General features: G+C 46.6%; 1 protein-coding gene across 1 annotated transcript in view; it reads left to right on the top strand.

Annotated features, from left to right (window-relative positions):
• LOC135555493 (paralemmin-1-like) overlaps positions 1-13,592 on the top strand; it is a 32,590-nt gene that overhangs the window by 14,612 nt on the left and 4,386 nt on the right. The window contains exons 2-5 of the mRNA XM_064987972.1: positions 7,274-7,325; positions 10,295-10,375; positions 12,012-12,091; positions 12,338-12,416. Coding sequence (XP_064844044.1) covers positions 7,281-7,325; positions 10,295-10,375; positions 12,012-12,091; positions 12,338-12,416 — 285 coding nt within the window. The 5' untranslated portion in view covers positions 7,274-7,280. The remainder of the gene's footprint in view (positions 1-7,273; positions 7,326-10,294; positions 10,376-12,011; positions 12,092-12,337; positions 12,417-13,592) is intronic.

Below are 13,592 nucleotides of genomic sequence, written 5' to 3'. Positions count from 1 at the left end.
GGGAAGGAGTGCAGGCGCGGGATCTGGACAACAGGCTCAAGGACCTGAATTGGTTGAGCCTCCATAAGTGCTTGCCGGTATGTTCCATCATGTACCGGTATAGTTTGGTGCAATCCCCCACCTGTCCAAGATCCTCTTGTGGCAGGGAGGAGACTGTGCGCCATGTCTTTTGGGACTGTGCCTTTGCTGGAGTAGTATGGGCTAGTGCACGGGTGTTGTTAGGTTTGGTAAGGGGGGATTTTGTATTGGCGTGGGCCAGGTTAGAGAGGTGTAGGGAGAGCGAGAGGGACGGATAGGGACAGGTTTCTGCTCTGGCTTCTCATGAGTCTCTTTAAACGGGGGCTGTGGGAAGCCAGGCAGAACATGGTGAAGACATGGAGAGATTGGGGGGTGGAAGGGATAGTGAGGAGGGTGGAAGGAGATTTGAGGGGCAGGATGAAGAGGGAGGAGAGGAAGTGGGGGCAGCATGCTGCTCGGGAGAGGTGGAAGGTGGGTTTAGGGCTGGGTGTCATTTAGATTTGTAAGGGGATAGATTAGGGACGGGGAGATAGGGAAAGGTAGTTTGTAGGGTGACGGGGAGGGAAGATGCTCCCCTGAGGTTTTGTTTGGGGTTTTTGTTTAATTAAAATTAAAATACCATTATTGGAGTATGTATGAAAATTATGAGTTGTAAAGAATGAATGGTATTGAAGGTAATAAATTATTTTTTATAAAAAAGAAATAGGGCTGTTTCGGATTTTTCACATTTCTTGTTTTGTAGATTGTTCATTGTTCATCTTTATTAAAGATGTTTACAAGTAACCACGCTGTGTTTTGGTCCGCCCCTCTCTTTCCCCAGAAGAAAACCGTTACAATTTGAGAGAAATAAGGTTTTTGTGCATATGGAGAATATTTTATTTCAACTCATGAAACATGGGACCAACACTTTACAAGTTGCGTTTATATTTTTGTTCAGTATAAACGGCACACATTTAAACGGCACACAGTTCAGTACTCTTTCTAGGAAAACCGTTACGAAGTGAGAGCGCATTTCCATCCAAGTGTGTTTGCCAGGGAAAGTTGGTGAAGTGTGTGTGTGTTAATGAGTGTGGTTGTGGGTGTGTGTTCGTGCGCATGCACCTTTGAACGTCGGTGTGTGTGCACGTGATAGGCGGAGCTCCTGTGTGAGCTCTTGTGAAGTTAAATTGAGTGTATTGCTGCATCTTACTTCCTGTTGGGAAACAGCATACTGTTTCTCCTTATTCTAATTAGAGACGTTGACAGAGAGGCTCAGACAAACAAACAGAGCACACAGGAGCCATCTGTGCCACCAAGCACAGCTCTGATGGTGATTGAACCCAATGACGAAGTAACCCACAATGACAATGCAAACGCTTGGTAGGCAACAGACACATGCCCTGCAATCTGGGCCTCAACATGGCAGGAACTTCCGTGTGTGTGTGTGTGGCCCAGGTGATAGAGAGACCATTAATGTGAGTCCGTCTCCCCTGCTTAGCTGTGTGCTTTCAGTTGAGTAAAGCCTACCAGTCCTGGAAGTCCTGGCACCTAGCAGCCCATCCTGTGCCAGGCTGAGGAGGGTTGGGGCTCTCCTGTCCTGACTCAGCCTAGTACACTACCACAGTCTACTGTATGTCTGGACAACAGTGATTCCGATGGAACGTACTGTATTCTCTAGTTGACTTCATTGTACTGGAATGTTAGCTGCACCTCTGTTCCTGGAAATGGTGGTGTTGGTTACAGAGTTCAGGACATCCCATAGTTACTGGTGTATGAATATTGTTGCTGGGTGAACACCTCTGCTAAAGCCCAATTATCTCCCTGATCGCTGCCTTACATCCCATTTAGAGATGTTTTGGATGTGAATAAAACTTCAGCTGTGACCTTGCAGGAGAGATGTGTGGCTTCCTGATTACCTCCAGAATCTCACTGGGAGCTTATACTGTTCTCACATCTCCAGAGTTCCCACCGTCACATCAGTCACAGAGCTGTGAGCTCCCTCCTCCAGACCTGCTTTTGAGGAAGAATGAGGAAGAATGTTCTGTGAGTTATACTTCTGTGGCATTCAAATCAAATATATTCCACTCATGTTCTGTCACTTTTACGGATCCCTATACTTGCAGCACTCAATCTACCAAACACACGTGCACAGATTCACACAAACAAACAAATGCATGCAGACATGCACACCCACAACGACTTAAAGCACTTGCACTTTATTAAAAACCAAAAGTATATACAATTGAATCCATGCTTTCAGCAACAGGAACTAGAGGACTTGGAAAACAACACAGAGAGTAACTTTAAAAACCTAGTCGATAAAAGATAGAATTCCTTCCTAGTGCTGAATTATACATTAGGGAGCGGAGCAGCGTAACTTTTGTACATGACTGGTTTCTGGGACAGAGAATCGCTTTCTCTCTGGACTAGCTGACTCTCACCCCAATGTAGAATATGGCTAAGTGGTAGGGTCTGAGTTTGTCTCACTCTGTGGACTGGATGTGCCATGAAGACCAGTGGCCAGACCAGATTGGACATTTCTTGTTTTTACACTAACGATTGCGATTACGATGCATTTAGTGCCAGGAGTTATTTCCAGATCATGGGACCTGGCCAGATAAAATCTGGGCCCTAGTTATAGTCACAACTAAGGCCAAGTCTTTTCTGGTCAGATCACACAGCCAGGAAAAACTCCTGGCACTCAACTTAATGTATACCAGAAATCTTGGAGAACATTTTACCTCCATCCCTGGGGATGGTGCCTTTCCCCCTACGTTTCCACCCACCATTCCAATATTATGGGCAGTGCTCCTCTTGAGTATTGTTCATCCCCCATAGTGATTACAGTAATACTGAATGTGTAAAGCTATTCTTTCTTGTACACAACTAAATATCTCCCAGTGCCCCCCCCCCCTGCAGTCTTACAGTCACATTCAGTGAGCCGTGCCTTAAGCGGAAAAGACAGAAGAGATTTCCAACCCCCTTGGAGAAGATAAGGCGCTGACTGTCCGACGTCTTGTAGTTGTTTGTGGCTGAGAGACACAGGTCAGATCTATCTCTCTCCCACACACACATCACCCATCCATTTACACCCCCACCTTCCTGTACATACTGTCTGTGTCCCCCTGTGAAACACTCAATGTGACACACACAACACACTCACTCCGTCCCTGGATCTCACCCAGAGCTGGAGAGAAATCAGTTCAGCCTGAGTGGGCACTCCATGTTCCGTGAGAGCACTTCTCTCTCTGCTGACGAGAGAGAGAGAGAGAGAGAGAGAGAGAGAGAGAGAGAGAGAGAGAGAGAGAGAGAGAGAGAGAGAGAGAGAGAGAGAGAGAGAGAGAGAGAGAGAGAGAGAGAGAGAGAGAGAGAGAGAGAGAGAGAGAGAGAGAGAGAGAGAGAGAGAGAGAGAGAGAGAGAGAGAGAGAGAGAGAGAGAGAGAGAGAGAGAGAGAGAGAGAGAGAGAGAGAGAGAGAGAGAGAGAGAGAGAGAGAGAGAGAGAGAGAGAGAGAGAGAGAGCTCAGTGACAGGGTGGGGACAGGTAAGGGACACCCAAACACCAGCCTCAGTGTCTGTGCTTACATTCCATTTTGGTCCCGTTCCAAGACTCCACTCAGTGGAAACGGGTTGCAGGGACTCTGGCTTAAGTGCTCGATTTGTAGTTGTCGGAAGTACATTGTGTTTTCCCCTCAGTCCAGGTCAGGTCACAGAGGACCCAGATGTCTCTCTTTCCTCTATCTCTCTCTTTCAGGTCAGGGTCTCTCAAGAGGCTGAGTTACAGTACAGTGTACAGGGACATTTGATGCATGGAAAGTTTCTGTCCCTTTGGCCCTGGTCATTTCTCCTCTGAAGTTACATTTAAGTTAAGCAGAAACCCTGGGAAGCTCCCTGGAAGGTCCGGTCCCCTCTCTCCTTCTCTCTCTCTCTGTCTCTGTCTCTCTCTCTGTCTCTCTCTCTCTGAGTGTGGACTCATATGATAACTGGTGTAGTTAGTACACCCCCCCCTCAGACTGTACAAACAAAGTGGTATACTCTCTCCAGGGTAGCAGCAGCAGCCAGTCATACACAGACAAACACAGAAGGACTGGGGTGTCCAAGTGAGTGGGGGGGCTCTGGGCTGGCTGGCGGTTGGCAATGTGTAAGGCGTCCATCATCTGGACAAGGAGAGTCCCCCGGGTTGGCAGCGCTCTAATGAACCTCTGCCTGTGGCACTCCATCACCGTGACAATGCCCACCAATGACCCCCGTGTTGGGTGTGAGACAGCCCCTCCCTCTCCATCACAGCCCTGCCATCAATACAACACCCCCTCTACCTCTAGAGCTGTCTGTCACCCTCACTACAATGCCCGCCTGGGACAAACAGCCCTCAGACACCATACAACCATCCTAAATCTCTAACCACTTATGCTATATAGTATCAATCTGAGTTGGACAGAACGGTACTTCGAGTACCATTCTCCATAGTAGGCTAGTTATACCAATCATGTATATCATGTGAATAGAATATTTATTAATTTAAAGATATAAGGTAAATATCTGAGGTTGAATTATAACCTGTATAGTTATAATACTGTATAATTATAATATCTTCTGCCCTCATGAAATGGCTGTCACTGGCTGTGAATCATTATAGATCTCTTATTGCTTAACACATCTGCAACTTCAATCAAGCAGCCATCTCCCAGAGTGAGCTTTGATTTGAGTTGTGTGTGTGTGTGTGTGTGTGTGTGTGTGTGTGTGTGTGTGTGTGTGTGTGTGTGTGTGTGTGTGTGTGTGTGTGTGTGTGTGTGTGTGTGTGTGTGTGTGTAGCCCTTCTGACAGTTGTTGGAGTTTGACTCAATCGGCATCTTCCAGCTCTTCTTATGTCAACACTTCTAAGTGTGTTTAAATAGATGACAGGATGAGATACTGTAGTGCACTATGTAGTAATACGCTGTAGTGTAGTACACTATGTAGTAATACGCTGTAGTGTAGTACACTATGTAGTAATACGCTGTAGTGTAGTACACACTGTAGTAATACGCTGTAGTGTAGTACACTATGTAGTAATACGCTGTAGTGTAGTACACACTGTAGTAATACGCTGTAGTGTAGTACACTATGTTGTAATACACTGTAGTGTAGTACACTATGTAGTAATACGCTGTAATGTAGTACACTATGTAGTAATACGCTGTAGTGTAGTACACACTGTAGTAATACGCTGTAGTGTAGTACACTATGTAATAATACGCTTTAGTGTAGTACACTATGTAGTAATACGCTGTAATGTAGTACACTATGTAGTAATACGCTGTAGTGTTGTACACACTGTAGTAATACGCTGTAATGTAGTACACTATGTAGTAATACGCAATAGTGTGGTACACTGTAGTAATACGCTGTAGTGTAGTGCACGCTGTAGTAATACGCTGTAGTGTAGGACACTCTGTAGTAATACACTGTAGTGTAGTACACTCTGTAGTACACTATGTAGTGTAGTACACTCTGTTGTACACTGTTTTTTGTAGTATGCTCTGTAGTAATACTCTGTAGTGTAGTACATTCTAATATGCGGTAGTGTAGTACGTACTGTAGTACACTCTGTAGTAATACTCTGTAGTGTAGTACACTCTGTAGTACACTATGTAGTGTAGTACACTCTATAGTGTAGTACACTCTGTTGTACACTGTGTTTTGTGGTACACTCTGTAGTAATACTCTGTAGTGTAGTACATTCTAATACGCTGTAGTGTAGTACATTCTGTCGTAATACTCTGTAGTGTAGTACACTCTGTATTGTAGTTAGTACACTCTAGTACACTCTGTACTGTAGTACACTCTGTAGTACCCTATGTACACTGTAGTACATTCTGTCGTACACTCTGTAGTACACTCTGTACTGTAGTACAAGCTGTACTGTAGTACACTGTAGTACACTCTGTAGTGTAGCACATTCTAATATGATGTAGTGTAGTACACTCTGTAGTACGTACTGTATTACACTCTGTAGTAATTCTTTGTAGTGTAGTACACTCTGTAGTGTAGTACACTCTATAGTGTAGTACAATATGTTGAACACTGTGCTTTGTAGTATACTCTGTAGTAATACTCTGTAGTGTAGTACATTCTAATACGCTGTAGTGTAGTACACTCTGTAGTAATAATCTGTAGTGTAGTACACTCTGTACTGTAGTTAGTACACTCTGTACTGTAGTACACTGTAGTACACTCTGTAGTGTAGTACACTCTAGTGTTGTACACTCTGTACAGTAGTACACTGTCGTACACTATGTACAGTAGTACACTCTGTACTGTAGTACACTCTGTGGTACACTCTGTAGTACATTCTGTTGTGTAGTACACTGTGTCGTACACTCTACTGTAGTACACTCTAGTATACTCTGTACTGTAGTACACTCTGTAGTACACTATGTACACTGTAGTACATTCTGTGGTACACTCTGTAGTACACTCTGTACTGTAGTACACTGTGTATTACACTCTGTAGTACACTCTGGACTAGTGGCATTGTCATGTCAGTGATCAAAGCTGCGACAGGTTGGTTTATAGCATTTTATTTACAATTAATGATAACATAGGAATGGAGTGAACCTAATATATCTTCTGAGAGCAGCTCTCCCCTCCCACTCTTACTGTAAGCCAAACTGATCCATAGTCCTCTCCACAGCCTCTGTTTTATTCCCTCTCCTCATACACACAGGGATAAAGTTTGAGGTTGCTGCTCCAGGAATCAATCATTCCTTTAATTTCAGTCAGACTTATTACTGTTGGGAGCTCAGCAACTCAGCATCAAGTGCTGCTATGTGCTCTCTCTTCTCCCAGTTCCTCTCTGCTCTCTCATTTAGGCTTTAAATAATTATATAAGAATTATGTAGTAATCATCTCTAGTGCAGATATTGCTAACAGGCTGTTTTCCAGTCACCTCTGTGGAAAGTGTATAATAATATGAATATGTAGTTGGTGGGTTGAAGGATGACAGGTCAACACCCAAAGGACCCAGTACATGACAGAATACAGTAGTGTAGCAGTTTCTCCATGATAAGCCTCTGCACTGCTTTGATATATGACTGATCTAGGATCTGGCATCACATCATCACACTCTCTCATCCACTGTCCCACAGCGAAGGGAATTGAAAATCAGTTATGCGCTTTTGCCAAATATGTGTGGAATAACTTTTAATAATTGAGTTTCATTTATATGATGAACAGATTTCTGGACTGCTACAGTAGGAGTAAAGTAACTATAACTCTCCTCTGTGTTCTTGTGTTGTAGACCCAGCATGGACGAGGCAGAGAAGTACCAGCAGAGAGTGCAGGCTATAGAGGTGAGTCTCTCACGGCCATTAAAGGAAGAGGACCAAGGTGCAGCGTGGTGAGCATACATTTTCTCTTTGTTTGGAAAATGACACCAAACAAAACAATAAACACTACTAAACAAACCGTGAAGCTAAAGGCTATGTGCCCTAAACAAAGTCAACTTCCCACAAAGACAGTTAGAAAAAGGGCTACCTAAGTATGGTTCTCAATCAGAGACAATGATAGACAGCTGTCCCTGATTGAGAACCCTACCCGGCCAAAACATAGAAATACAAATAATAGAGTATAGAATACCCACCCCAACTCACACCCTGACCAAACCAAAATAGAGACATAAACAGGATCTCTAAGGTTAGGGTGTGACAGTACCCCCCCCCCCCCCCCCCCCCCAAAAAGTGCGGACCCCGGCCGAAAAACCTAAACCTATAGGGGAGGGTCTGGTTGGGCATCTATCCGCGGAGGCGGCCCAGGTGTGGGACGCAGACCCCGCTCCACCACTGGCTCACCCCACTTTGGCGGCACCTCTGGGACCCTCATCGCCAAACCCGGACTGGGCACCCTCGTTGCGGGCCCCGGACTGGGCATCCTCGCTGCAGGCCCTGGACTGGGCACCCTCGCTGTGGGCCCCAGACTGGGCACCCTCGCTGCGGGCCCCGGACTGGGCACCCTCGCTGTGGGCCCCGGACTGGAGGCCGTCTCTGGAGGCTTCATGCCATGACTCTACACTGGAGGCTTCGTGCCATGGATCATCACTGGAGGCTTCGGGCCATGGATCATCACTGGAGGCTTCGGGCTATGGATCACCATTGGAGGCTTCGGGCCATGGATCATCCCTGGAGGCTTTGTGCCCTGAATCATCACTGGAGGCCGGGTGCGTAGAGCTGGCACAGGACGCACCGGGCTGGAGAGACGCACTGAAGGCCTGGTGCGTGGAGCCGGCACAGGATATACTGGGCCGTGGAGACGCACCGGAGGTCTGGAGCGCAGAGCTGGCACAACCTGTCCTGGCTGGATGCTCACTTTAGCCCGGCAAGTGCGGGGCACTGGCAGAGGACGCACTGGGCTGTGAAGGTGCACTGGAGGCATTGCGCGTAGAGCCGGCGCAGGATATAATGGGCCCATGAAGGTGGACTGGAGGTCTGGAGCGTAGAGCTGGCACAACGCGTCCTGGCTGGATGCTCACCCTAGCCCGGCAATTGCGGGGTGCTGGCACAGGACGCACTGGGCTGTGAAGAAGCACCGGAGACACAGTGCGCAGAGCCGGCGCAGGATATCCTGGGCCGAAGAGTCGCACCGGAGACCAGGAGCTCTGAGCCGGCACAATCCGTCCTGGCTGAATGCCCACTCTAGCACGGCAAATGCGGGAAGCTGGCACAGAGTGCACCGGGCTGTGGATGCGTACCGGCGACACAGTACGTGTAACTGCAAAGCATGGTGCCTGAAGGGTCACACGCTCCTTAAAGCGAGTGCGGGGAGTTGGGGGGGGCTGCCTCTCGTGCTTGCGTCGAGGTCGCGAACCCCGGTGTCGTCGTTGTTCTTCCCTCGCTGCCTCCGTCTGCTCCCATGGAAGGCGATCCATTCCAGCCTGGATCTCCTCCCACGTCCAGGATCCTTTACCGTCTAATATATCCTCCCATGTCCAGGATGTCCTCAATTCACTTTTCTCCCGGGCCCAGGATCCCTGCTCCTCCTGGCCACGCTGCTTGGTCCTTTGGTGGTGGGATCTTCTGTTACGTCCATCGTTAGAAGGAGACCAAGGTGCAGCGTGGTAGGCGTACCTTTCATTTCATTTTCAAATGACACCAAAAAACAACAAAATACAAAAGAACGTAAAGTTCTGCAGGCTCCACAGCAAATATGCAAAACAAAATCCCACAAACTAGGGTGAAAAAACAGGCTGCCTAAGTATGATTCCCAGTCAGAGACAACGATAGACAGCTGCCTCTGATTGGGAACCATACCTGGCCAACAAAGAAATAAAAAACTAGAATGCCCGCCCAAATCACACCCTGACCTAACCAAATAGAGAAATAAAAAGGCTCTCTAAGGTCAGGGCATGACAGCTCTCCCCCGGTCTGTCCATGTTTGAATAATTCAATTGGGTTGCATGGCGTTTGCTTCAGGGCCACTACTGACCTCATCAGCAGGGTTAAACACTACAGGGACCTTGAGCATTAAGGGATAGTAGTAATACACACACACACACACACACACACACAATGCTCATGCCTTCCCTCCATGCTTTATCCTGTCTTTCTTTGATGCATTTGGGGTCTAGCCAACTCCCACATGTTATGCCCCAACACAGTTCTTATTGAATTAGGTTAGACCAAAATCATTAATTAAATTCTGATCTAAATGAGCCCTTCTGTTTAGCATAATCTAATTGCAGTTGCTTTTGAAAGGAGGGATGTTGGGGAAACTATGAGAAATCCAAAGGGATAGCAGTCTCAGGCCTGGATTGGTGCTAATGTATGGGAGTGAACCACTCCTCCTAACAGAACATGAATGTGCAGTATGTGTGATATGTGTGTTACTGTCAGACTAGCTGATGAGGATGGAGTGCTGGCATGCCCACGTGCTCCTAGCCTTGCCTCCGCTTCATCTCCGTTTCTCTGCACTTTGACCTTAAAGAACCAGCTGTTCCACCGGTCAACAGCATATATGTCTATGGGGCTTGTCACTGTGATCTACTGTCACCGCTTTTCAGTTATACTGTCATAAGATATACAGTACTGTAGTTGTGCTGTTATCTTCTCCTTCACTAGCATCATTCAAATGACAACTGTGACTATTTCAATAGAGCTTGAAAGCAGTGTGAGCTGTGGGACTCTGTCTCTGTGGTGACACACGTCTGAGATGCTCAATAACAGGAAGTGCTCCTCATTAGGTTCAGAAACATAAGTATATCTCTACCTCCACTCAACCCTAAATCTCTCTTTTTGTTGGTCTCTTTCTCTTCTTCTCCCATCACCAGGACAAGCGACGTAGGCAGCAGGACGACGAGAAAGCAAGGAGGGAGATGGAGGAGGAGTGGCTGACGCAGGCCCAGCGCAAGGTCTGTCTGGATCTGTCTGTCTGTCCTTCCCTGTTGTCCTGTTGCAGGGAGCCACATGTCTGGCAGCTGGTTCGCATGCCCAGGGTTGAGCCCTCCTGTGTGATGATAAACTCAATTAGCTCCATAACACCAGACAACATCCCCAACACCATGAGGTGTCCTGAGGCATTCTCTATTCCTCTGTATAACAGTCTTTTTTTCTCCCTCCTTCCTGTTCAACTCTCTTCTGCTCATCATCTTACCATGACCTCTGCTACCATGACCTCTGCTACCATGATCTCTGTAACAGAGAGAGAAATCACTTGAAAGAGAGGAACTGAAATGATGAGGTGGTTGTAGAGAAATAGGGAGAGAGTGAGTCAGAGTGAGAGAGAGGGAGAGCTGTGCATCGTGTTGATCTTTGTCAGTAACTCTCTCGTCCACTGGGACCAGCAGCACTGATCCCTATTGGACCCCATTAACTCCTTCACGTCAGATCAGTGGTGGAGTGGCTAGAACCGCTCCATCAACACATATGACTCAGGCAGCCGCCCACACAAACAGTCTACTCTACATTACTGGGTTTGCCTGAGGATGTGTGCTGTGCTGGCGGCACCAGCCTTACACATGGCAGAGGAAAGAGAGTTGTCCTTCTTCTTCCTCAGTGTGAAGTGTGAGAACAGTCTCGTGTTCCCAGTCAGCCCAGCAGTTAGAGCATCTCTGTATGCACAGCTCACTTCCCCTCCTGTCTTACATTTCTTTTCTGACTCTGAGCACAGTAAGAGACTGGTCCACTTGGAGCGGTCACATACGTTCCATCCAAAAGGTTGTCTTGGCAAATAGATGTGAACAAGGCCCACTTAGTGTCACCACCACTCCAATATAATGTTGTGTCATTGTCACCACCGTCTGTCTGTTGTTGTTGCTTAGCTTGCTATCACACTCCCCACATTGTCGTATGACTAATTGATGAGGCTTGGAGCCAGGTAGGACTATGTTCACCCCTCGGCTTGGTGTTGTCATACCTGAGTTAGAATGAAAGGAGGACCCCTCCTTTACTGTACCTCTGGGCTCTGGAAGGTTTCTGCTTCAAAGGTTGAAAGGGAACTAACTGAGTCACAGCCAATGCAGGTTGGCAAATTTACAAACACTCTCTAAATAAACATGGTCAGGTTTATTATTGTCAGTCTCAATCAGACCCCTTGTGACCAAGCCTACACTCGGGTTTGAGGACGCGTGGCTCTCTGAGCCCTCCCTGTGAGGGATCCGGAGTTGGGGGCAGTTTCTCCCTCACAGACAACACCCGGCTCTTGGCCTCACTCATCCTGCTGGAAATCCAAAATGGCAACCAGAGCTCTGTGCCTAGGGTCTGTTTGTTTTGGTTACTGCATACTGGATAACCGTTTCAGTATTCATAGAGACAGAAGGCTTTTGTTTTTGTTAGCTTCTTTTGCTATGGGGATTTTGAGAGAATAGGCTTGTTTTGAACTGATGAGCTGGCAGGTGGGGAAGCTGCATGCTGTGAGAGATGGCTCAGAGCATAGGCCGTTTCATGCATATGCTAACTGCACAGGACATACCAAACCCTAGTCATAGTCACCAACCCTCTTTCTCTCTCTCTCCATCCCTCTCTCTCTCTCCAAATCTCTCCTCACAGCGGAAGTCCTTGAGGGACCAGTGGCTGAGCGAGAACCCCCAGCCTGTCCCTGGGCGCAGCACTGAGAACTACACAGAGGAGTGAGACACCCACGGCACACACACACACACAATCTATCACTCCCCATGCCTGTTGGCTGAGGGAGTTGATATGCTCAGATGTTTATATATCTCTTACATAAAGCACTTGATACTGACCCTCCCCTGAACTGTAGTCATGCCTCTGCATGTATGTATTGTATTTGTGAATGGCTTTGTATGTTAATGTGATGGTTTCATGTGTCATGGGGTGTTACGGTCATCATTGTGTGATTGTGTGTGTATTAGGTTGCCAACTGAAGAGGATATAGTGGAGGTCATTGAATCCACAAGCTACACAGTCACCAATGCCCAGAGCCACAGCCAGGCAAGTGGAGAAAGCAGAGACATTCTGAGAACCTGAGTTTCAATATGATTTTTAATATACTCAATCAACTAAAATACCTCTGTGCCATATTAAATATCTTAGCAGATTTTCCCCATTATACACTGAACAAAATTATTAACGCAATATGGAAAGTAAGCATTTCTCCTTTGCCAAGATAAGGTCCACCTGACAGGTGTGGCATATCAAAAAGCTGATTAAACAGCATGATCATTACACAGGTGCACCTTGTGCTGGGGACAAGAAAAGGCCACTAAATTGTGCAATTATGTCACACAACACAATGCCACAAGTTTTGAGAAAGCATGCAATTGGCATGCTGACTGCAGGAATGTCCACCAGCGCTGTTACCTTAAGCCGCCTTCAACATCATTTTAGAGAATTTGGCAGTATATCCAACAGGCCTCACAACTGCAGACCCCACATAACCACGCCAGTCCAGGACCTCCACATCTGGCTTCTTCACCTGCGGGACGGGTGGTGCTGAGGAGTTTTTTTTGTCTGTAATAAAGCCCTTTTGTGAGGAAAAACTCATTCAGATTTTTTTAACTAGGCAAGTCAGTTAAGAACAAATTCTTATTTTCAATGACGGCCTAGGAACAGTGGGTTAACTGTCTGTTCAGGGGCAGAATGACTGATTTGTATCTTGTCAGCTCAGTGATTTGAACTTGCAACCTTTCAGTTACTAGTCCAACACTCTAACCATTAGGCCACCCCACCCCAGTGGGTGAACCTGGCTCCGACGTGTGCCTATGCCCTCCCAGGCCCATGCATGGTGGCGCCTCTGCCCAGTCATGTGAAATCCATTGATTAGAGCTTAATTTATTTATTTCAATTGACAGATTTCCTTCTATGAACTGTAACTCAGTAAAAATTTTGAAATTGTTGCATGTTGCGTTTATATTTATGTCCGGTATACTTTCTTACCCCAATGGTCTGTTTTACTCAATAGTCTCAATGTTTTTACATCAATAACAGCTGATTCAGTTTGGAACTGTGTAATATAAATAGCTTCGATATTTCACAACTACAGCAGTTGAAGATCTTTTCCCTCACTAAGCCTTTGATCCTACAGATTGATGTTCAGCAGAAACCACTCCTCTCTATAGTAAAGTATCCCGTTGTTCATGCAGTTATGACCTTTTCAACAGATTGGTT

The sequence above is a fragment of the Oncorhynchus masou genome, chromosome 15 (assembly GCF_036934945.1).
Source record: "Oncorhynchus masou masou isolate Uvic2021 chromosome 15, UVic_Omas_1.1, whole genome shotgun sequence".
NCBI lineage: Eukaryota > Metazoa > Chordata > Actinopteri > Salmoniformes > Salmonidae > Oncorhynchus > Oncorhynchus masou.
This window is presented reverse-complemented; position numbering and strand designations above follow the sequence as displayed.